A 23,553-nucleotide genomic window follows, 5' to 3' on the forward strand; every position below is an offset into this window, starting at 1 on the left:
ATTTCATTTTTATGCAATTAAAATAGAAAAAATTTAAATAATTTACCTTAAATGATATTTCATAAGGCTTTAAACTAACTGCAGCCTGCCTGATGACGTGATGACTTTAGCTTGTATATCATAACTTTTACTATTATTGTTTTTAATTACATGCTCTTCCACATGAAAAACTTGATTTGCCAGTACTAGATCTTTCCCTTTCTTCTCCGTTTGGGGTTGAAAAGATGAATTATGATGAATTTTCAGAAACCCAGTTTTTATATATAAATATTACATTTATTTTGTACATAAACTGAAAAATTATAATTAAAAAACTAATATTATTATTAATTGTCAATTTCGTATGTATTTAACCTCAAATTAGGAGGTCCAAAATTGTCAGATGAAGGCGGTAGGTGTCGTGTCAGTCACGCACGGAGCGAATAAAGTTTTTTAATAATTATTATCACGTAGATCTTATCTCAAAATGATAAGATAGATAAGAAGACTTCTTGGTATTTTTGAGAGAAAAATTCTTAGAAAGATTTTTGGGGCCGTAAATGAAAATGGGCTATGGCATCGAAGATACAACTTTGAACTATATCAGTTATACACCAGATATTGTGAAATTCGTTAAAGTGCAGAGACTTAGATGGGCTGGACACATTGCTAGGATGTTAGATCACGAATACACGAAGAGATTAACATTTTCAAAACCAGAGGGCACAAGAAGCAGAGGACGACCACGAATGAGATGGATTGATGATGTGGAAGAAGACCTACAGATTCTAAGGGTTAGAAGATGGAGGGAAGTTTCCAGGAATCGACAGGAGTGGCGACTTCTTTGTGAGCATGCCAAGATCCACAACGAATTGTCCAGCCACTTATGATGATGATGATGAATAATTATTATCAGCACTATTTCTAGATAATTCAGGTTCATAATATGATAAAGTCATTTTAAATTTACCTTTTAAAAAACTAACACATATTCTTCTTCTTTTGGTGCCTATTCTGTTAACTTTTTGTTTGTTCTAAACAAATTTTGTTTAATTTACTAATGTATGTATTTTGAGAACGATTTCCGAAGTGGAAATTGAAACGACAATAATCTTACTTTAACCTTTAATTGTGACGTACTCCCTTTTAAATAGTAATTACTTTAAAATACCACAAGAAAATATATTCAGAACAATGATGAGGAGATTCTGCGAGCGGCTATGTGTGAGGACGATGAGCAATGAGGACAATTTCGCATCTGAAAAAGTTGGTAGTACAGAGGCAGTAGGAACTTTCAACACAGCTTTAAAATGGGAAACGAATTTGATAGCCACGTTATGTTTCTCCGTCGGCTTAGAGATCGGGCTTTTGAAATAGTGCGAAAATTATAAACAGAAGAGCAGTACAAACTTTTTCAAGAGAAAAATTTTATTACCATTAAATATGGCATACTATAATCCGGATGCCTCGATAATCCGCAAAGGGTCTTGTTTTTGCCTATCCGGATTAACGAGGTCCTACTGTACTTTCGAATTGTAAATAAATACAATAATAAGGTTAAGACTATCGTCAACACCCTGTAGAAAAGCCTCTAGATCTACCACTGCATTTATACGTATCTGGTTGACCTGTCCTTATTAGGTGATTAGTTGTGGCATCTTCAGGGAGAGTAGAAAGATCAAAAAAGGAAAAGAACGAGATGCTATTTATAGCAATACTCGTTTTATTTTATACTATTTCAAGAAATAGAAGGACTCTGCATTTTTGCGTAGTAGAATGAACTTTAAATGATAAGTAGTAGTTGTCTACAAGATATAAATTCAGCATTTAAGAATGTTCCAAAGCTAGTTATATATGGAATGTTAGTTTTGTAATGTGTATTTGAAATACATACGATAGATAAAACTTTATTTAACGATTTTTATGGATATAAATTATATATTTGGATTTTTGTGTACTGAAAATGGCTGATAAATGGAAACAAAAACAAAACACTTGTTAAACAAGTATTTTTGTCTGATAAAACTATAAACATTCGATTTGCCTTTCTTGAATTACATTTTTACCGATATATTTCTATAATGGACGAGATTCTTCATATTGACTTCATCTCGACCTTGAACATGCCATAACAATGTATCGATCAGTGCCACACCTAGACTTCCCTAATGTATTTATTTTAAATTTTATTTTATTTATCATTGTATCCATTTACCTTCTAATTTCTATTTAACGGCCATCATTCAGTACCATACATCATAAATGATCCTTTCTATCCTTCAAGTTCATTAAAATCTTCCCGTCACATAATACATCACTCGCTCCTTCCATTTCGTCACTTCTTCTTCTTCATCGGCCATCTCCATTAACGGTTATGGTGGCAAACCTTTCTCTGTCTTCCGCTTTCTATTTATTTTAAATTTTATTTTATTTATCATTGTATCCATTTACCTTCTAATTTCTATTTAACGGCCATCATTCAGTACCATACATCATAAATGATCCTTTCTATCCTTCAAGTTCATTAAAATCTTCCCGTCACATAATACATCACTCGCTCCTTCCATTTCGTCACTTCTTCTTCTTCATCGGCCATCTCCATTAACGGTTATGGTGGCAAACCTTTCTCTGTCTTCCGCTGTATTGAGTAATATAAATACTACTTTTCGTGGCCTAGCAAATGATCCAAACAGTTGAATTTTCTCCTTCTGGTGTCTTCCAAGAATCCATTTCGTCTATTTTTGGCCAACATTTACAGTGTGCTTTTCAATCTATTATTCCATTGCTCTGTAATACAGATTTTTCATCATTGTCAAGATTCTCTTTGCCTTTGTCCATATATAGGATCGGCTTTCATAAGTCTTTATCTTGGATCATATCAATATTAATCCCTGTCACAGTTATGTCTTGCCTAAGTGTTTCCTAGAAAGTCTTCTTTGAGTTTCCTCTCCTACTTCATCCAGAGATGTTTGCAACTCAGCGATTCTTCGTATTAGATGCTTAGACAGGCCAACGATGAAAAAACTTTTTTGATAAAATTACCTCTATCTTATGTATTTTAGTGCGCTGAGTCCGAAAATCATGTTGAAAATGTTGTATCACCCACGATTCTTTCACAATTTAACATTTAAAATTGCATAATAACTCAACACTCTTTGTTCTTCTTCTTCTTCATTAGCAGCTGTATAGTTTCTTTATTCTAATAAACATAACCTCATTTTTCAGTGTTTGACTCATACGCTTTTAAATATGGCTAGTCGCGTTTGTTAAAACTGTAAAAGTACATTTTGTTACATATGTGGTGATTTTGTTATTAAAAAATATAAGAGAAACATTCCTGACTTTGTAAAAAAGGTGTATTTTGCATATTTTGGTGTGAAAATTGGTGACCAAGACAAAGATTGGGCTTCTAACAATGTATGTTACGTTTGTGTTGAGGATTTAAGGAAGTGGTCGAAGAAAGAAAATAAAGATTTCAGATTTGCAGTTCCTATGGAGAGAGCAAAAAAAATCATTCAAACGTTTTGTTTGTTATTTTTGTGCTGTCGATGTTTCTGAATATAACTCCAAAAATAAGAAAGTGGTTGTTTATCCTAACCTACCGTCTGCTATCCGTCCGGTAGAGTATGGACCTGAACTGCCAGTCCCTGAGCCTCCTCTACGTATTGATGACATTTTAAATACTAGTTAATCAGAATCTGATGAAAGTGGTAAAGTAAGTGATGGTGAATTTCAGTGTCCTTCAGCAAATTTACAACCATAGTTGTTTACACAAGCTGAGTTAGACGACTTAGTAAGAGATTTGGGTTTAACAAAGGAAAAAATCAGAATTGCTTGGCTACAGTACAGGTACAGAGATCAACAGTTTGCTCAGTTTTTTAGGCAGGAAGAAGATTTGTTGATTTGTTCTACTGTCGTGATATTGGTGGTCTAATGAATGAGTTTGTTATTTAGTATAATAAGGATGATTGGAGGCTTTTTATAGACTCTTCAAAAACAAGTATAAAAGCTGTACTATTACACAATGGGAACACTTTTGCTTCACTTCATATTGCTCATTCAGTCCATATGAAAGGGACATATGAAAATCTTGACACAATTCTACATACAATAAGCTATTCAGCTCACAATTGGATGATCTGTCAAGATTTAAAAGTTGTTTGCATGCTACATAAGAAATGTTTTAACACCGAGAAGAACATTTTGTACTAAATTTTGGTAGATCCAAAAAGATCCTCCTTCCACATATACACATCAACTGAGGCTTAATGAAACAGTTTGTAAAGACCCTGACTAAAGATGGAGAATGTTTCAAGTACTTAAGTGGACAGTTTTCCCATTGAAGCCAAATTGAAAGAAGGTGTTTTTATTGGACCAGATATTCGTAAAATTATGTAGGAAAGCGAATAAGGAAAAAGAAGCTTGGATTGCATTCAAAAAAGTTGTAACCAAGTTTTTAGGTAATGTAAAAGACCCTAACTACGAGCTTATAGTAGATAATTGATCATATAAGTTTAAAGATTTAGGATGTCTAATGAGCCTCAAAATCGACTTTTTGCGTAACCATCCTGACTTTTTCCTTGAAAATTTGGGTGATGTCAGTGAAGAACAAGGCGAACGATTCCACCAGGATATTAAGGTAATGGAGAAAAGATACCAGGGACGTTGGAACACCAATTACTGTTGGTCACTTCATCGGGAACAACAGAATGCCTCGCATAGGTGAAAAAGCTACTTGGAAATTTTAAAGAAAAAAGAGAAAGAAAATACAAAAGCATTGACTTCTGAAATGATTGTACAGTCCTATACTATTACAAGAAAAGAATTAGAAAAAAAGGTATTATTCTAATAATGAACCATTTTAAAGTATTTCGCTATTTGGTCTTTTTCAAATTATTATACTGTAGAATAAACCAGTGTCGTATTGTGGGAAAACTGTGTTTGATACGTAAAATCTAATTTCAGAATCATTTTTAGCGCCAAAAATACATAGAAATCACATAAATTTGTAAGAAGAAGTTTTATATAAATCTTTTTTTTTCGGCCTGTGTTATCAATTCGGCGTCAAAAGTGTCCTTGCCATCTTAATCTACGTTCCCTAATTTTGACATCAACTGGTATCACACATAGATCTTCTTCTCTAATATATATATTCTTAATTTGTCCTTTATTGTGACTCCACTCTTCTAATATCTTATCATGAATTTCACTTATTTTAAACTGTTTTCTATTCGACAGTTCGAATATAGGCCTCTCCCTTTTCATTCCATGCCTCACTTCTTGCAAAACTTTTAATGACATCACTCCACCACATTTGGGATCTTCGTAGTCCCTATGCTCCATAACATTTCAATGAAGCGGCTTGATAACGTCTTTTACTTTTGTTCTCACTAATTGATAAATTAGTTATTATATAGTAATTGATTGTTAAATAAATAAACGCCTCAGTTATCCCCGCCAGGCGTCCACATTGTCACTTCTCACCCAGTAAACAGCACGGAGTAGGGATGAGAACAAAGCCGGTCTACTGTCTCTCACACAATAAGCCTTCTCTCACTACGAAAACTCTACACAGTTTTAGACTATCATTATTGTTTATGCATTGAGAGCAGTAATGGCATTTACAATTATCATTTTACCTATATATATATATATATATATATATATATATATATATATATATATATATATATATACAGTATTCACTGCCTTCCCTCGCTCAACCGTTTACATCTCTTTCTGTTGTCCCATTATCCATCGTTTAGGCCTCTCTTATTCATGGCGTCGTCTACTTCGTTCCTCCAGGATTTTCGGGGTCGTCCTCTTTTCGTCCTTCCTATGGGGCTCCATTCGGTTATTCTCTTTATCCATCTGCTCTTGCTAGTTCTTCTTACATGTCCATACCACTTTAGTCCTTTTTGTTCTATATATGTTAGTATGTTTGTTTCTATTGATGTTCTTTGCTTTATTTCGTCATTACTTCTCCTATCTATTCTTGTTACTCTGCAGCATCTTCGCAGGCATTCCATCTCTGTTGCTACTATCTTATTGCTGTTTTTCTTGTTTATGATCCAATTTTCAGCCCCATATGTCATAATACTTCGCACTAATGTTTTATAAATCTGTGTTTTTGTCTTCCAATTTAGGTGTCTATCCCACCATACTGAGTTAAGTTGTCGGATTGCTGCTCATTTTACCTTCCCAGTGTAATTCTCAAGTAAATTTATTTACTTGAATTTATTACTTTGCTGAGCCGAGCTTATTTAGCGTGTTTTAAAAAAATACAGATGTCGTCGATGTTCTAAATGCGACCATTCTGAATTTTCTTCCAAGAAAGTTGTTTTTCTTCAAATCAGTTAACACAGTGCAACATTTTTTTATAATTAGATTAGTAACTAATTATTATACATTACTTTAAGATTGATTTTAAAAACCCTTTGCAACTACCGCAGCTACGCCACTGGCCGTATCCAAACATCTCCCTTTTGACCTAGAATCTCATATTTTATATAGGTCTTATTATAGTAATCTATTTGGTATGAGAGGTGCCGATATAGTCTTTTATGAGAATGTAACGGTACTTTAGAATTTTGTATCTTTATAGACCTAATTATTTGTATATCTTCCAGCTTTTTTATTCCTTAAAAGAAGTACCGAAACATGCAGATTACTTTAACGCTGCTTCGTTAGAAATTTGAGAGCAACCCGCTTCGTCGTCATTTTTTTGAGAATAAAGAACATTTAGGTCTAAAGAACATCTGTATTTTCTAATTTGTCTTGTCTTATATTTATTATTTCTTCTGTTGGAACCATTCCCGGTTCCAAAAGCTAGTTTCGAACCTCCGACTCGCTCTCCACCAACCATCTAGCTGCCGTTCGCAGTGTCTCCATTGGTGACCTTTCTACCACCATCCAAAAAAGGTTTCCGAGGTTACAACGGTTATAAATCAGGATGACATAGTCAACTATCCTACAGAGTTTTTGAATTCATTGGAATTGCCTGGACTCCCACCTAACAATTTACAATTAAAAGTAGGATCAGTTGTCATTACGCTACGTACCATTAACCAACCTCGACTGTGCAATGAAACGAGACCGACTGTGAAAAGGATAACGAATAATGTCATTGAGGCAACGGTCGTCAAGGAAAAATACAAAAGGGAGGATTTCTTGATCCGGCGTATACCGATGATTCCAACGAACGAAATCACAAAGCCAACCGTTGGAAGTTTGAGGAATTAACTTAGAGTTTCCATATTTCGCACATGGACATTTATTCGCACGTCTGAAAACCGTCATCGTATACCGTATATATATGCAACGCAAAAATAATAAAAATGTTTATCACAAAGCATTAAATTTTTTTCGTACGTAATATATAGTTTTTTTTTTATTTTTTTTTGTTGTTAATTTTTTAGACACATTATTTAATCTTACGGCGGTACGAAGTCAGCTAGTAAGTTTATATATTTTTCCACAGGACATGTTCCAGTTTTTGTTTTAAATACTTTTCAGTATTTAATACTAACACTACATTATCAGGATTTGCTGTAATACTTTAATTATATGAATTATATTCGTAATTTTAGCAATATTAATTATCAATAACTGTTTTTTGCGTTTTGTCCCACGTGAAAATGTTCTATTACATATTTATTAACCAATCAATAAACACAATAGTTAACTAATATGTCATCAAAAATGTAATACAACTCATTTTGGATAACACAGTAGTAACTGTAATATTCTCTATTTTCCCATACTTCATAATAAACTATCTTTTAAAGATAATTTATATTAAAACAAAAGAGTCAATAATTATATCTTAACATCATGAACTGTTAAACATTACCTATGCTATCTAAACTAAATAAGCACCTTTGGATTGTAACTTGAAACGGACGTCCGGTTCGTTTCCAGATGTGTTGGCACTATGGGCGGGAGACTTTACAAATACACAATTAAACTTGATTTAGAGGAGGTATTATAATAACATAAAATCTGTGCCCTTAAAATATGCTTCCCAGTCATTAAACTAATAAATTTACAGTTTACATATGTTTAGAAAAATGTTCAAAAGTAGATTTCTTTTGGGATGGTCCTATTGGAAGGCTAGTTGTTTTGTTGTAGTGAAGATTTGTTGAATAATGATATTATTACTGTAGAAAATAATCGTCATAGTTACTCAGAGCGTTGTGTTAACTGCTATAGATAACACCTCCCACAAAATACGCCAGCTTTCTCTATTTTTTTCTGTAGATATAAAACATCTAATCTAACAATCTATACAGTTTAACCATTTATGTATAAAGTATATAATATTATATCTCTCTAAACGTGTGTGTGTGTGTGTAGTGTGTAAACTCCAAACAGAGCTGGGAATGAAAGAAAAGCTTTCTATGATCAATTAGGAGACATATTGAGTGATATTCCATCAAAGAAGAACATTATAATAGGAGGTGATTTTAATGCACATGTGGCTCAATCCAAGACAGGATATGAATCAATACATGGAGAACTAGACTTTGGAATTAGAAGTGAAGCTGGAGATGACATGCTTGAACTAGCAACAGCGTTCGATATGGCCTTTTTAACACATTCTTTCAAAAGAGAGAAACTCAAGTTGTTTGATTCAAATGGGGGCAAAATCAATCTCAAATAGATTATTTCATTACAAGAAAAGAAGATATACATATACATGAATGTAAGGACTGCAAGGTAATAGGTAGTGAGACAGTAAGCCAACAATATAAGTTGTACTGGACATCGAAGTAAAAAAGCAAAACCAAACCAAAATATCGGAAAGGACCACAAAAAATAAGTGGTGGATGTTAAAAGATGATAAAGAAGGTCTATCCAGGGCAAAAATAGTAGAAAAAATGTGTTGGAACATAAAAGCAAGTCCTAATACAATTTAGAGGAAGATAGCCAGTATCATTAGAGATACTGCTATTGAAATACTTGGAAAAAAGTCGGGAAAGAAGTTTTAGAATAAGGAGACCTGGTAGATAAGGGACCAGAAAGAGGAACAATGAATGCATGTGGCGGAAATGGGAATGCTTAGATGGATGAGTGGAGTAACAAAAAAGGATAAAATTAGGAATAAGTATATTAGGGGAAGTCTAAGGGTGGCACCAATGGTTGCCTAGATGAGAGAGCATAGGTTAAGATGGTTTGGTCATGTTCAACCTAGAGAATGTAATTAGGGAAGACGATCCCGCAGAGGGATTAAGGCAAAGAGAATGATGATGATATAATATATCTCAGTTTATCTGCAATCTAAGCTTTTTGTTTTATCTTGTGGCCTTCTATTCCATGTATATATTCTAATTAACCACCAACTTTTTCCACTTGCTGTCCCAGCACACTTTATGTGATTTGAGGAAATTTACCTGGACAAAGCTCCAATAAAAAATCATTATCGTAGTGATAAAACCAAATAAAGGACGTGATCGTTTTATCTTCTTGAACAGACTGGGTGCGGAAGTTATAACTTAAAAAACACCCCCGAATCAACACAAAGGGGCTAAAGGTGTTTCATTAATAATTGTAGGATTTCTCGGTTGAACATAACACAAAATATAAATGAAGACCTACACCGTGCTCCATCAGCAAATCACCAGACAACCCCACCACGACTACTGCGCTCCCCAATCCCAAGGTGCAACATCATCTCGCCCAAGGGATACATGTTACAGTGGAAAAAGTGTTGCTTAAGCGATACCCTAAATGGCTGGAAACTCGTTTCTTTAGAATAAAATGAATACGGACAATATAATGAATAACGACTCAAACATTAGGCAATCAAAAATAACAACACTTCAAAGACGGAGTGAGATGACCCGAGCATATGGCCAGTATGCCAGAACGGAAAATGCCAAGAGAGTTAATTGAAATCGAAGCTGGCGCAAAAACAAAATGGGAATATCCATGAAGAAAATGGATAGAGGCGGTATAATAGAAGAAAACTTGAAATTCCTACAAATGAGAAGTTCAAAAAACATAACAAAAGATAGAAAGAAGTGGAAGAAACCTATACTTTAAGGGAACAATAATTTTAATCCCTCACAAGCTAGAGAGGTTTCTAGGTTGAAATACATACGAGCGAATTGTATTTGCACTGACTGATGTTTTCTTGATGGCGAATTTATGGCAACCACCTCGTATTAACTAGTGATACGTAAAAATACGAGAGATCTCATAAAAGATTTTATGAAATGTTTTAATAGTATACAATCATTTGACTATAAACAAATCACAACACATTTTGCGCAACGTTGTAGTTAGATACAAAGGAGGTAGTTGTTTGGATTGTAGAACAAGGCCGGATAGTTTGATGTGCATTTTTATTTGCAGTCGAAAGTTAAAACAATAATAAAAGGGTAAGTAACCTTCATTGACCCGTCACATTTATTATTTATTTTGTAAAATAAGTATCGTTTTCTAAGGAACTGACGTAGCTCGGTTTATCTATGAGTCGTGTTAGTAGGGTAAACTAATTGTTTTCAACATTCTTAGAATATATAGATGTTAGCGAAATGTATAGCTTAAAACTGTTATAGAGAGAAATACATCATCTGAACCTCGTTTTTGAGGGTATGTTACTAGATCATTAGATGGATACAAAATAGCTTAAAATAATAAAACAGTGGTATTATTATAATCAAACAAGAGATAAAATAACTGGAAAAATTAAAAAATAAGTTCGATTAAAGTATTTTCTTTGTCATTTGATAATTATTCAGAGCGTATAAAGCAGAATTAGTAAGAGATTAAATTTAAAAAGTAACGAAAAATCGTTAAACAAAATGGGCTACTGAGATGCAATTTAAATAAATAAATCCAAATCAAAACATGTCATATTTACAGAAAATCAAAAATTATTCCTATACTAAGGAGGACGGAAGCAGACCAGAAAGTTACAGGCCAATATCACTACTGGAATCACTTGGAAAACTATTGGAAAGGATCATCTAAAAAAACATACAAACATGCAGAAAGAAAAAGAGTCTTCCAGAAAGATCAGTGACGTAAAGATTGATTTCAACAGAAACAAAAGAACAGGAACGATAAAATTTGGAAAACTCCCTAATTTATAAGATGGAAAGAGCTAGACTGCCTCATTACTTAGTCAACATATGTGATACATATTTGACTAATAGAACTTTTCTTTAGGTTTCAACTGACAAAAAGATGTCCAGGATGTAAGCAGTTCAAGAAGGGATGCCTCAGAGCAGCATTTTATCGCTGATACTATTCTTATATTGATATGATAATATTCTTGTTTAAGATTTGCCCACTGATGCCAGAACAAACAGCCCTATATACAGAAGACACAGCAATCTACACCGCAGCTAAAGACAACAGGGGGATTGTTGAAGAACTTGAAAACGACCTACAGAGAATTGTAGACTACACTGACAAATGGAAGATAAAGGTCAACACAGAGAAGACCCAATTTATCATCTTTACACAGCAAACCATAACAACCACAAAATAATTAACAATGGGAGAAAATAGAATACAGTCAGAAGAGATGGGAAGTACTAATCAGAAGAGTCCATCTCGACAGAAAATTAAACTTCGCAAAACACACCCAGGAAATCAAGAAAAAAGGCATTAGTGGCGAAGAGATTGATTCAAACTTACATATACAGGAGCAGTCCTCTATCTAGGCCAAAAAGGTCCAATTATAACAGGTCTACGTTAGAGCGGTGATGTTATGTGCAGTCCCAGTATGGAGTTCAACAGCGGAGACCAACTGGAAGAAGCTTGCAAGAACACAAACGGCGTGCTACAGGTTAATAGAGGAATGGTCATGGCAAGACAGAGTTTTAAACATAAGTAAACAGGACCAGAAAATTCTTCTACCAGGCCACAAGAAAACTCCTTAAGAGCAGGGATATCTCCGCCGGAAATAGAGTCCAGAGGATACATCGTGAAACCCAAAAACTGATTGACCATCTAATCAGGGTCTAGACAGGTGGTTGCCGAAGACAGCCAAGCAGAAAAGTACCTACAGAAACAGACGTACGTCCAGGAGCCTAACAGCACAGGTACCCGAAGAGGATGCGGTCCCTCAAAGTAAGCGGTGCCGAAGCGCAACGTTGGCAGAAGAAAGAAGACTATAATAATTGTAAATACTGTTTTTTTATGTACATATTATTAGGGCAATAACCTTTTTATTTTTATATATGACTGGAACAAAGAGCAAAATCAACAATATCGTACTTGTACTGTGGGCAGAGCAGTGAAAAACGTCTCTTGAGAATAGATGCCCGTTGTAGGACAAGGACTCTCTACAATCAGTTTATTGTAGGATCAGATCCTTTGGTTTAAAACGGTCTTTATGAAGGACTGTTCAATGCAGAAAAAAGTATTGTTGTGTACAAGAATTCAAAGAATAATACAACCCCGACAAACTTCTAATATGATAAACCACAAAATGCAGATCAGCTGGGTCATAAAAACTGTGCTCCCAATAATTTTCAAACAGCGTATAGAATATAAGTGAAGGGTACAGGGGAAAAACCAGATATGTCACTTTTTATTGAAAATCTCGGTAGAGGCGCCAGTAACTTCTTCGAATGACGACCTATATTTTAGGCTACTAAAACTGAGAAAAAACTACCGTAGTATGGCGTAAAGGTCGTGGCATATTATCGTGCACGTTGCGTTTCCAGCACATAGCGTTTAGTTTCCGAAAAATATAATTTAAATGGTTTTAAATATGAACAACGCACAGTCCGGAACATAGCGTTTCAGACACTTAACGTTTCCGTTCAGTATATTTGAAAACAATATTTTACTGATGCCGACGGCTACGAAACGAGTCGTAACCGGTTGATAAGGATAATGTGAATTAGATGTCCGTCGTTTTCCTCCCGTTGTTTATTTAGGTATTTGTTTGATTTTGATACAGAGTATTAAAAAAAATAATTTTCGAGGCTATTTTGTCATTTATGCATGTGTTTTTATTACTTTGTGACAATTAATCACGGAAGTGATAAACAATTAGGACTTTTGTACGGAAGTGATACATCTTCTTTTTAAAAATACTTTTTATGAAAGATTTGCATAAAAGAAAGGCTTCAAGGAAAAGGCAAGCCAAAAATCTGCAAAAAAATAGCAACAAAAAGGAAGCCATCTGCATCGATTTTTCAAAAAATGTTTCAATTTTGAAAATTGCCACTAACGATGTGTATTATAAACGCCAATTGTCTATGTATGCCTTTAATGTACATGCCCTCTCTCCTTGTCAGTCTATTTTTTATACCATCATTTTTATACCAACGAAGCTGCATCTTTTCTTCTCCATTTTATCTATATTTGATATGTCACCTTAACATTTCCGTTAAATACCATTCTCTCCCCTGTTGCCGAAAAGAATGTAGCGTAGAATAATTTTTAAATAATTTTAAACTGTTTGTCCTTGTTTTAGTGTAGTGTTATGTACAATTTATGTTTAAATTCATGTTTATTACATTCTGCGCTTGCTGGATAGCCCAAATTTGACAAAGTAAGTCTAAAACGTTAATTACAAAAAACTTTTATCATCCATTAACTTCGAGTTTTTTATCGAAGTTAATCAATTTTTCCTTTCTTTTTTAGTTCAAAAATAAAAACGGCTTGTTTTAGTCTGTTTTAGGTGACATTGCTGCTTTTGTTCCTGCAAAACCGTGAGTGATGCAGATTTTTTTGCAATAAAGCCGACTTTAGTGTTTGTAAACCAAAAAACTGTAGTTATAATACTTTATAATAATGTTAACTTCTTTTTTATGTAAACTACTGTTTATAGTCCCTTTTTGGATTTAAAATAATTGGTTTTGAACATTAAAATTCAATTTACTCAGTTATGAAAAGAAATGTCATCTGTTTTTTTCCTGTATCTTTCAAGTGAAAATCATATAATATGTATGGCCTATGCTCATTAGAATTTATGTAGGTACTATGATTTTCATGATAAGTCAAGTGTAAAAAATAGTTATCAAAAAAATTATACAAACTTACCAACAAATTGTAAATTAAAAAAAAAAACGAACAAGAAAAATGATTATATGATATATATGAGCAATATTTTTACTTTTCGACCACTTATGTAGGGGTGGATCCGCGCTTTTTTACCAAATTTTGGTATATTATTGTACCTTAAAAAAGTAGCCCATAGCTATTTGTTTAGGCCTTTAGGCCTGAGATATGCCCCTCGAAATAGTCAAAAATAGCCATTTTTATACAATATGTGAAGAACTATATCTCTGAAATTTTTCTTATGAAACAATTATTTGCAAACCCGCAAAATATAAGGTTTATTTTATAGAACAAGAAGAACAAAAAGAAAACAAAATTTTATTATTTTCAATTAATTGTCAAAATGTAACTAAGAGGAAAAAAATTGTAGAAAGTATCATAATATTTCAAAAGAACTACGCTAATCAAATAGGTACTACATACCTTTTTTAATGGACAATTTAAATCAAGATAAACAGTAAGTAAGTGACATTAGATTTTTCACAATTGCAAAATAAGCCTTCCAAGTGGCACAGACATTAAATTCCGTTGTATCAATTTCTAAGAAAAGTCTGTTTTTGTTAACAGCTATGTAGGTAAATATTTAAAAAAAAATCAACAATACATGCACATTTATACACAGCATAAACTTCCGACTTATTTGGAATTTACTTGCGTGTCCATCTCAACACCTGACACTTTTGCGCTGTGGCATTACAAACCTGCACTATGTTTCTGATTAAATAAATATTTATCGTGAAAAATATGTTTTATCTAATTGGGCTACCTCGTATGGGGAATAACAACCGACTATTAAAAAATGTCTGTTTCCAATGGTTAATAATACACTCCGTGTCCGTAAAGTATGGAACAAATTCTTTTTTAGCTAAACAGAGCATTTTAATAAATAATCCTGAAACACGTCAATTTTTGATTTTAATTAACCGTATTTTAAAATAATATTCTAATATACAGGGTGAATTACTTTCGAGTAATGACGTCGCCGTCATTTTTTTTTAAATGGAACATCCCCATTCTGTCTCAATTTTCGGATTATTCTAGCTGAGCTGATTCCAAAAATGTATCACATGTTGATTCAAATTGGTACAGGGTAGACTAGTTTTGTGTGTGTTCATAAAGTAACGCGTTAGTAAAATTAACAATATTATCAAAAATTCTTATTGTCTGGCGGACAGAATATGATGAAATACATGACTTTATAAATGTTCGAACTGCAGCCCTTGCTGTATTTGACAGTAACCCAAACGTTGTACAAATTCTTGTTGAACCTTGTTTATTGTGTCTTGAGAAATATTGTTTATTGCTGTCCGAATTCTCTGTTGTAATTCTTGAATATTTGCTGGTTTCGTTTGATATACAACATTCTTCAGATGGCCCCACATAAAATAATCCAAAGGATTGAAATCTGGTGACCTCGCTGGCCATTCAATAGGTCCACGTCTACCAATCCACCTGTTCGAAAAAATTTCATCTAGGTACCTTCTAACATCTACAGCATAATATGGAGGTGCACCATCCTGTTGAAACCATAAACTTACATCAAAACCTCCAGGATTACGTCTGGTGGAAAACGAATTACGTAAAGTAGGTACGAGATACCCCCTTAAAAACTCAAGGTACGTTGCCCCGTTTAAAGTACCTTCGAAAAAGTAGGGTCCGATGATTCGATTTCTTACAATTGCAGCCCATACATTTACCTTTTGCGAGTATTGTGTATGATGCTCACGCATCCAGTGGGGGTTTTCTTTTGCCCAGTATCTACAATTCTGACGGTTAACCTCGCCATTTAACGTGAAAGTGGCCTCATCAGAAAAAATAATGTTTTGTACCAAGAGAGGGTCTCGGTGGCAGTTATCCATCATTGCTTCGCAAAATTCCATTCTTCTATCGGGATCATCTTCGTTTAATTCCTGCACAAGTTTGATTTTATAAGGATGCGATTTTTCAAGCTTTAATAGTTTGTGTACCGTTGTTTTGCTAACAGCGATATCGCGACTAACTTTACGCACAGAAGTGTGCGCATCTTCTTCAAAACTAAGTAAAACATCTAATGCTGTATCAGCATTTGCAGAGGGACGACCTGATTTCCGTGCATTTTCAACCGTACCAGTTTCTCGAAATTTCTTTTCAATCTTACTGACTGTTAACGCGTTATGGGTCTTTCTGGATATTTATCGTTAAACAAATTGCACACTTCCATCTGAGTTCGCGATCTGTCTCCATACCCAATCATCATAAGTATTTCAATTCTTTGCTTTACACTTAACTCCATTTTTACTTCAAATTAAATCTAAGCAATAATCAAAACATTCACAAATACCAAAAATATTGTAGTACTAAACTGTCACTGAACATCAACAAATAATGACATTTAACAAAAACATAGCTTACTGTGTTTCTTTTAAATTGATAAGAAATAATTTATTTCATATTCTGTCCGCTAGACAATAAGTATTTTTGATATTGTTAATTTAACTAACGTGTTACTTTATGAGCACACACAAAACTATTGTATTTTTGTCCACCCTGTACCAATTTGAATCAACATGTGGATACATTTTTGGAATCAGCTCAGCTAGAGTAATCCGAAAATTGAGACAAAATGGGGGTGTTCCATTTAAAAAAAAATGATGGCGACGTCATTACTCGAAAGTAATTCACCCTGTATATTAGAATATTATTTTAAAATACGGTAAATTAAAATCAAAAATCGACGTGTTTTAAGATTATTTCTTAAAATGGTCTGTTTAGCTAAAAAAGAATTTGTTCCATACTTTACGGACACAGTGTATACAGGACTAGTTGTGAATTTTGACTGAAATTTTTATTCACTTTTAAACAATAAGTTCAATGTGTCATGTTTTCGTCAAACGTTACATTACTATTCACCTAATCAACTGATTTATTCAAACTAGAAGAAAAATCATGGGCGGTTTTAAAAAAATTAGTTCGCTTTGTTCATAGAAAAAATTTCATACGGTATAAGTACGGTTTTGAAAACTCTAATAAGAATTTTCCAAATATGTATCTATTTTTTTCCTCATACGATTACTTAATTTTTATTTCAGGTTGCGTGCGGATGTCCGATCCTGAGATTTACGAGCCCCTTCCCATATCAGTTGGCCCGGCTATCAAATTTGCAATTTAAGTCGATGAGCATAAACAAATTACACTCTGCATGTTTTTATATCTATCTATCTATATAAGGATTTTTACAGCTGTCGCCGCCTTCCTTCTTTCAGCCAACGTCTCCAGTCCTTTCTGTTCTGTCATTCTCCATCTCTAAGGTCTCGTCTTTCCATGGCCTCGTCCACTTCATCCCTCCATGATCTTCGGGGTCTACCTATTTTCCTCCTTCCTATTGGGCTCCAATCCGAAATCTTTGCTATCCACCTTGTATGATCTATTCTTCTCACATGTCCATACCAAATTAAACGTTTTTCTTCGATGTAGCTGAGTATGTCTTGTTCTACTGCCATTCTTCGTTTTATCTCCTCATTTCTGATGCGATCCATTTTTGTCATTCTGCAGCTTCTTCTCATGAACTCCATTTCAGTTGCTGTAATTTTGAACCTGTTTCGTTTATTTATTACCCAATTCTCTGCTCCATAGGTCATTATACTGCGTACCAAGGTGTTATAAATTCTCTTCTTTGTATTTTTGGTAATCTGTCTATCCCACAGTACCCCGTTCATTTGTTTAATACATGTTCTTGTCTGTGCTAATCTGCTGGTTATCTCTTGCTCGGTGGTTCCATTTTTTGAGAGTAAGAATCCTAAATATTTGAATTTGTCAGTGCCGTTAATTTCCCTATTATCGTCCAATTCCAAGTTTCTCACTGGTTCTTGCTCTGTTGTTAAATATTCGGTTTTTTCTAGATTTATTTCCAGTCCATTTTTTGTGTATTCCTTTTCTAATTTTCGGAGCATATAGCACAGATCTTCTTCATCTTGAGCCATTACCACTTGGTCATCTGCAAAGCTTAATGTGTACAAGAAGTTGTCCAGGATTGGTATTCCCATCCCTTCACATTTCCTTTTCCACTTGTTTATAAGTTCCCATATTAATTAATATGGCATTTTTATTAATATTTATCAAAAACATTAGGTACTCTTATATTTATTTTCAACAGTAAAAAAAATTTCACTAAACCCTAGCATTTACTTATGTCAACATACATTGATATTTTCATAAATACGTTAAATCCAAAAGTAGCTATGGAAAAATGACATCAAAACAATAATATTGTCAGTTAATGTCAAATGAATTTTGTAGTATTGTAAAGCTTTTTGCCGTTTATGGATTGTACAATGGGTCGAGATAAAGTTATCGATGAGAAAATTTGTTCAATCATTATTAGATTTCTTAATTCTGGAAAATCCAATTCGAAAATCGCGAATATGTTGCAATTGTCACGATATAGTGTAAGAAATATAGGCAGAATATACAAAACTACAGGTTTGGTCATCACAAAACCTAGAAATGTACGAAAAAGTAAATAACCGAAGCAGATCGAAGGGCATTAAGACGCGTTATAGTGAAAAATCGACGAGCAAATTATATGGAGTTAAGCGTTTTATGGAGTGACGTTATTGGAAGACACCTTTCTAGATTAACATATCACCAAGAGGCCCACAAATTAGGATTTGGTACTTACAAAGTAAGTTTTATAGTTAAAAAAATAATAAATTTCATTTTATTTTAGCCTACGGAAAATCCACTTTTACAACAAACATTGCAACAAAATTACAACAAAAGAAAAATAGACTAAGATGGTCAAAAGAGCATAAAGATTGGACTCAGTCGCAATTGGATTCAATACAATGGACTGATGAGTCCAGATTTGAAGTGTGTGTTGGAGACAGTAGGAGTCGCGTCATTCGCAGACAAAATGAAGCTTTCCATCTCGACTGTCTGAAGAGAAAAGTCAAATTTCCTGCATCTGTCATGATCTGGGGCAGCATGTCGTCTAGAGGTGTGGGAAAGTTACATTTTATCGATGGGATTGTAAACACGGACAAATACTTGAATATTTTAGAAGAATCTCTTTTACCGATTATGGAAAACCGTTTAACATCAGCGGAAGATTTTGCCTTCCAACAGGACGGCGCGGCGCAGTTTGCCATACCTCAAAAATAGTTTACAATGGATTGGAGACCATAGCATACCACTTCTGGAATAGGTTCCTAACAGTCCCGACTTGTCTCCGATAGACTTTGTGGCGCGAAATGAAAAAAGCTTTGAGAAAATATCCTGCCAGGTCCGTCAACTAATTCAATGAAAAATTGCAAGAAATATAGGATTCGTTTATATTAGACTTTTGTCAGATCTTGGTAAAAACTATGCCTCGAAGGAAGAATAGTGCACGTCATTAAAAATAAAGGGGATGTAACTCAGTGTGAAATTTCACATTTTTTTTTTTTTTTGTTAATATTACACATTCTATGCGTTTTTTAAAATTTATTATTATTTATTTATTTTTGTTCTCTAAAATTTAATTTTCTTATCAATCTAACATTGGGCCAACTGATAATGGGAAAGGGCTCGTAGTCATCGTCATCCGAGAAGGATAGGACATGTCTAAATTACAAGAAACGTAATTTGGCTTCAAGCAAAAACTGAAACAAATGAAAAGCAAGAAGAAAAGGTCGTATTTATATTATTAACCGTTGACAACATAAAGAACAGTTATCATTAGGTACTGATAAATGTAAATAATGGAACTTTTAGCAGCATCTATAAAATCTAGCATCTAAACGAAGAAATAAATATGCGAAACGTAAGAAAAGAAAAAAAAACATGATATTTCATCAAAATCGAATTGTATAAAATTATAGTTCTTTTATGTACGGAAGAGAATCATTGATTTTAATAAAATTAAACAAAAGCATAATAACTATGATAAAACGGAGATAAGAAACAACAAAAACATAAGAGGCAGTTTGATAGTGGAAGTGGAGCCATATATTGAATCACAGAAGGGAGGCTACCCAAACATTGTAAGAAGCAATAATAATTGCAGCTACAAATAACAGTGCCTAACCCTAATAAACCTAGAAATGGGTTAATACAGTACCGTAAAACAGGGAAAACATAAAGATCTAAGCATAAATAGACCAACCAGAAAAGATGACTGACGATCCTAACTCGGCAGATCTCATTCAACAATGTTTAGACATAAAGGTAGAAAAATATTAGATATTTACATTAAAATATTTATACATTTTTGAATTGATTTCATGTAAATGGTGAAACAGGTCCTATTTATTTTGATCATGAATTTTTATTTTGTAATTATTCTCCGATATATCTACACTCGCAATATATTTATTAGTTCCAAAAAAAACACTAACAAACAATTCTTGGTATCTTAATTTTGATAACAAGTAAATGTAAATAGAAGGTGATATTTCCAAAGAATCATACCGATCAAACTTACGTCACGTGTATAAAGTCGACTAAATCGAGTTTCAGCTTTATAATTAACTACGCTAAACACTTACCTGTGATGAAATGTCCATTTGTTGAGGCATGACACACAACCAACTAAATAAAATAATAAATAAACGTTAACAGAACATAGTAAATACACAAAAATTCATGTAAAATGAACGAAAAACACTTCTTAACCTCCTCTCCACAAAGCTTATAACCAACTGACAACTAGAATCTAGAATCAAACATTCAGTGAAGTCAACTCTGGCTTGAAAAGAGGTGAACGTTTCGATCGATAACAGTTACTTCGTAACAGGTGAGATACAAGATACATTAATTTACTTTGTAGTTATATTATGAGTCTATTTTTTTCTTAATACCTATTTAATAAATATAATAACAAGTATTTAAACTGATGAGTTAAAAAACTCTTATGCAATGATGTGTAATTTAATTTTGGATTCATAATTTATTGTAAATAGAATTCTTACTAATAAACTATATTTATTATAATAGATTTTTTAGTGAAGGATGATAATGAAAGAATAAAAAACTCAATAAATATATACATCATCATCATGGCTTATTCACTCCTGGCGGAGTGTTTGCCGCCCTTTTGGGCTCTCTGATTAATTTATTGCGGAGAATCAGTCCGCTGTTGTTGTTTTTTATTATTATAGCAGCGTATGTGACTTGGCCCTGGCCCTGGCCCTATTCGCTTTAGCGTAGAGTCTGGGTTAGCTCTTTCTGTGTGTCCCAGCCACCTGAGCTTTTGCGTCTTCACGAACTTGATTATGGCTTCACCCTCGATGACTTCTTTAATTTCTTCATTGGTTCTTCTTCTTCCGTTGCCCTATCCGCTTCGGGCGATTTGTATGGCTACAAAGGTCGATCGAAGCCATTCCTCCGGAATCTCCCCTTTGTCGTAAAAGGTGTTAAAAAGGCCTGTCAGAAAATCGAGGAAGTGGTCATCCGTTTCGCATAGGAGTTTTATGATCTCGCCCTGTATGTTGTCGGGACCTATTGTTTTGTCGTTTTTTAGCGATGAAATGGCTTTTTTCACTTCAGACCTTAGTATTTCGGGTCCAGTCATGTCATCTTGGTCCACTATCGCTCTGCGTTTATCGTTAAAAAGTCGTTCTACGTAATCTTCATTGGTTAATCTTCTAAATTCGCCTACACTTATCCTCACCGGTCCCATTGTTCGTCGAATTATCTTTCTCTCTAAGATTTCCAACCTCATTTCATCTTTTTGTGTTGGGCACATCGTCTCTGCACCATAGGTGATCACTGGCCTGATTGCAGTCTTGTAAATTTTTAATTTGGTTTTCTTACTAATGTGCTTTTCTTTCAGAAATTTTTGGTAGTTCCAGTAGGTTTTATTACCCAGTAGGATGCGTTAATTTATTTCATCCGTTCTATCATTTCTGTCATTCATCATCACTCCCAGGTATTTGAAACGGTGTAGTCTTTCAAATGTATATGCACCAAGCTTAATTTCTTTCTCTATGTTTGTATTCTCTCTTGAACACTTGAGGTATTTCGTTTTGCTTTGGTTTATTACTAGCCCTCTCTTCTTTGCTTCTTTACAAATATATACATAGTAAGTAGTATTAGTCCTACTGAGGAGGGACAACAAAGATAGATAATTGCTAAGGACTGTTAAATACCCGAAAATGTCTTATCTGGGACATATAGTGAGGGGAAATCGATATAGAATACTACAACTACTTATCCTTAGAGGCAAAATAGAAGGCCGTAGAGGTGTAGGAAGAAAACAGGTTTCTTGGTTAAAAAACATTCGTGAATGGAGACAGATAACAAATGCAGGACAATTATTCCATATTGCAGAAGATCGAGAATCCTTCGCAAAGGTAATCGTGAACGTCGGATAAAATATAGAAAACATAGTATAAAGCTTCGCGCTACTCTAGCTATCTACCTTCCGATTTTAATCGTCCTACCTAGATGACTATCTAGGTTCACTGGTTCATTAAAGAATCAAAGAACAAACATGAAGCGCAAGGCTGCCGAAAACATCGCCGCTGTTCGGAAAACTATGCAGGGGAATCCGGGGCAGTCGATTTCATGTCATTCAGATTTGTTTTCACATACCATTGATCTTAGCTCAACGACGTGTGTTAGCTGAATGAGCTCTGGAGTAATTTAAAACCAACTTATTTTGCCCTAAATTGAATGATATGGGCACCAAAGATATGTGGTTTCAACAGGACAGCGCTACATGCCACACAGCCCATGTCACATTGGACAATGTACAGGAACTATTTGAGGGCATGGTCATCTCACTTGGAGGTGATGTGAACTGGCCACCGAGATCGTGCGCTTTGACCTCATTAGACTTTTTCTTGTGAGGTATACAAATAAGCCTCAAATCACAGCCGCCCTCAAAGTAAACGTAACTTATAAAAACGATCAAATTCAGCCTGATTTATGCGCCAGAGTCATGGAAATCTGGAATTCGTTTTTTTTTCTTTTTAATTTAGAGATAGGAAGCATTTAATTAAGACCCCATATTTCTTGTTTACTTGTAAAAAATAAATAATCACACATAAAAACAATTTGAATAAGACTCCAGTGTAATATATTTTTATGTTTGCAGATAACGGGTTAGGTCCATCTTTATATTACCACAGAACTATGAATCATGTTATGGACCGTTTCCTCAGCCTCACATGGCGCCGCGCTGTCAGAATCACATCCTCCGAAGGGCTAAAGTTGAATGTGCCATTGATTCATTTAAATTTGGACGCATCCCCACCCTCACTACTATGAATGGGGCGTAAATAACACTTCATTTGGCCAGAGTACCCTTATAAAATCCATAGAATGTTTTTGATTAGTTTCCTCTAAATTAAGTTACCCCGAGAAGTGACAGAAGCCCAGCTGTCTACACCACTATTTTTTAGATTAGGCACAGGGTGTTTAGAGGTTTGATACTTCACAATGTATACAATTCAACATATTCACAGCTTTAAAAATTATTCAAATAGCTTTTTATAAGTTAAATTCCTAGACAAAGGTAACTTATCAAGAAAAAATTAGTTTTCCGATGTTAATAAATTTAAAAAATTAAAATAATTTAATCAATGA

The 23,553-nt window shown here is 34.0% G+C and overlaps 1 protein-coding gene across 2 annotated transcripts in view; it reads right to left on the bottom strand.

Annotated features, from left to right (window-relative positions):
• The window catches only part of p130CAS (Serine_rich_CAS and FAT-like_CAS_C domain-containing protein p130CAS), a 126,177-nt gene extending 105,502 nt beyond the window's left edge, over positions 1-20,675 (bottom strand). For both annotated transcript variants that reach the window (XM_072538097.1, XM_072538095.1), the window contains exon 1: positions 20,511-20,675. In XM_072538097.1, the coding sequence (XP_072394198.1) occupies positions 20,511-20,540 (30 nt within the window). In that variant the 5' untranslated portion in view covers positions 20,541-20,675. The remainder of the gene's footprint in view (positions 1-20,510) is intronic.
• Between the last annotated feature and the right edge of the window lie 2,878 nt (positions 20,676-23,553).

Source organism: Diabrotica undecimpunctata, chromosome 7, assembly GCF_040954645.1.
Source record: "Diabrotica undecimpunctata isolate CICGRU chromosome 7, icDiaUnde3, whole genome shotgun sequence".
In the NCBI taxonomy this organism is placed as follows: domain Eukaryota; kingdom Metazoa; phylum Arthropoda; class Insecta; order Coleoptera; family Chrysomelidae; genus Diabrotica; species Diabrotica undecimpunctata.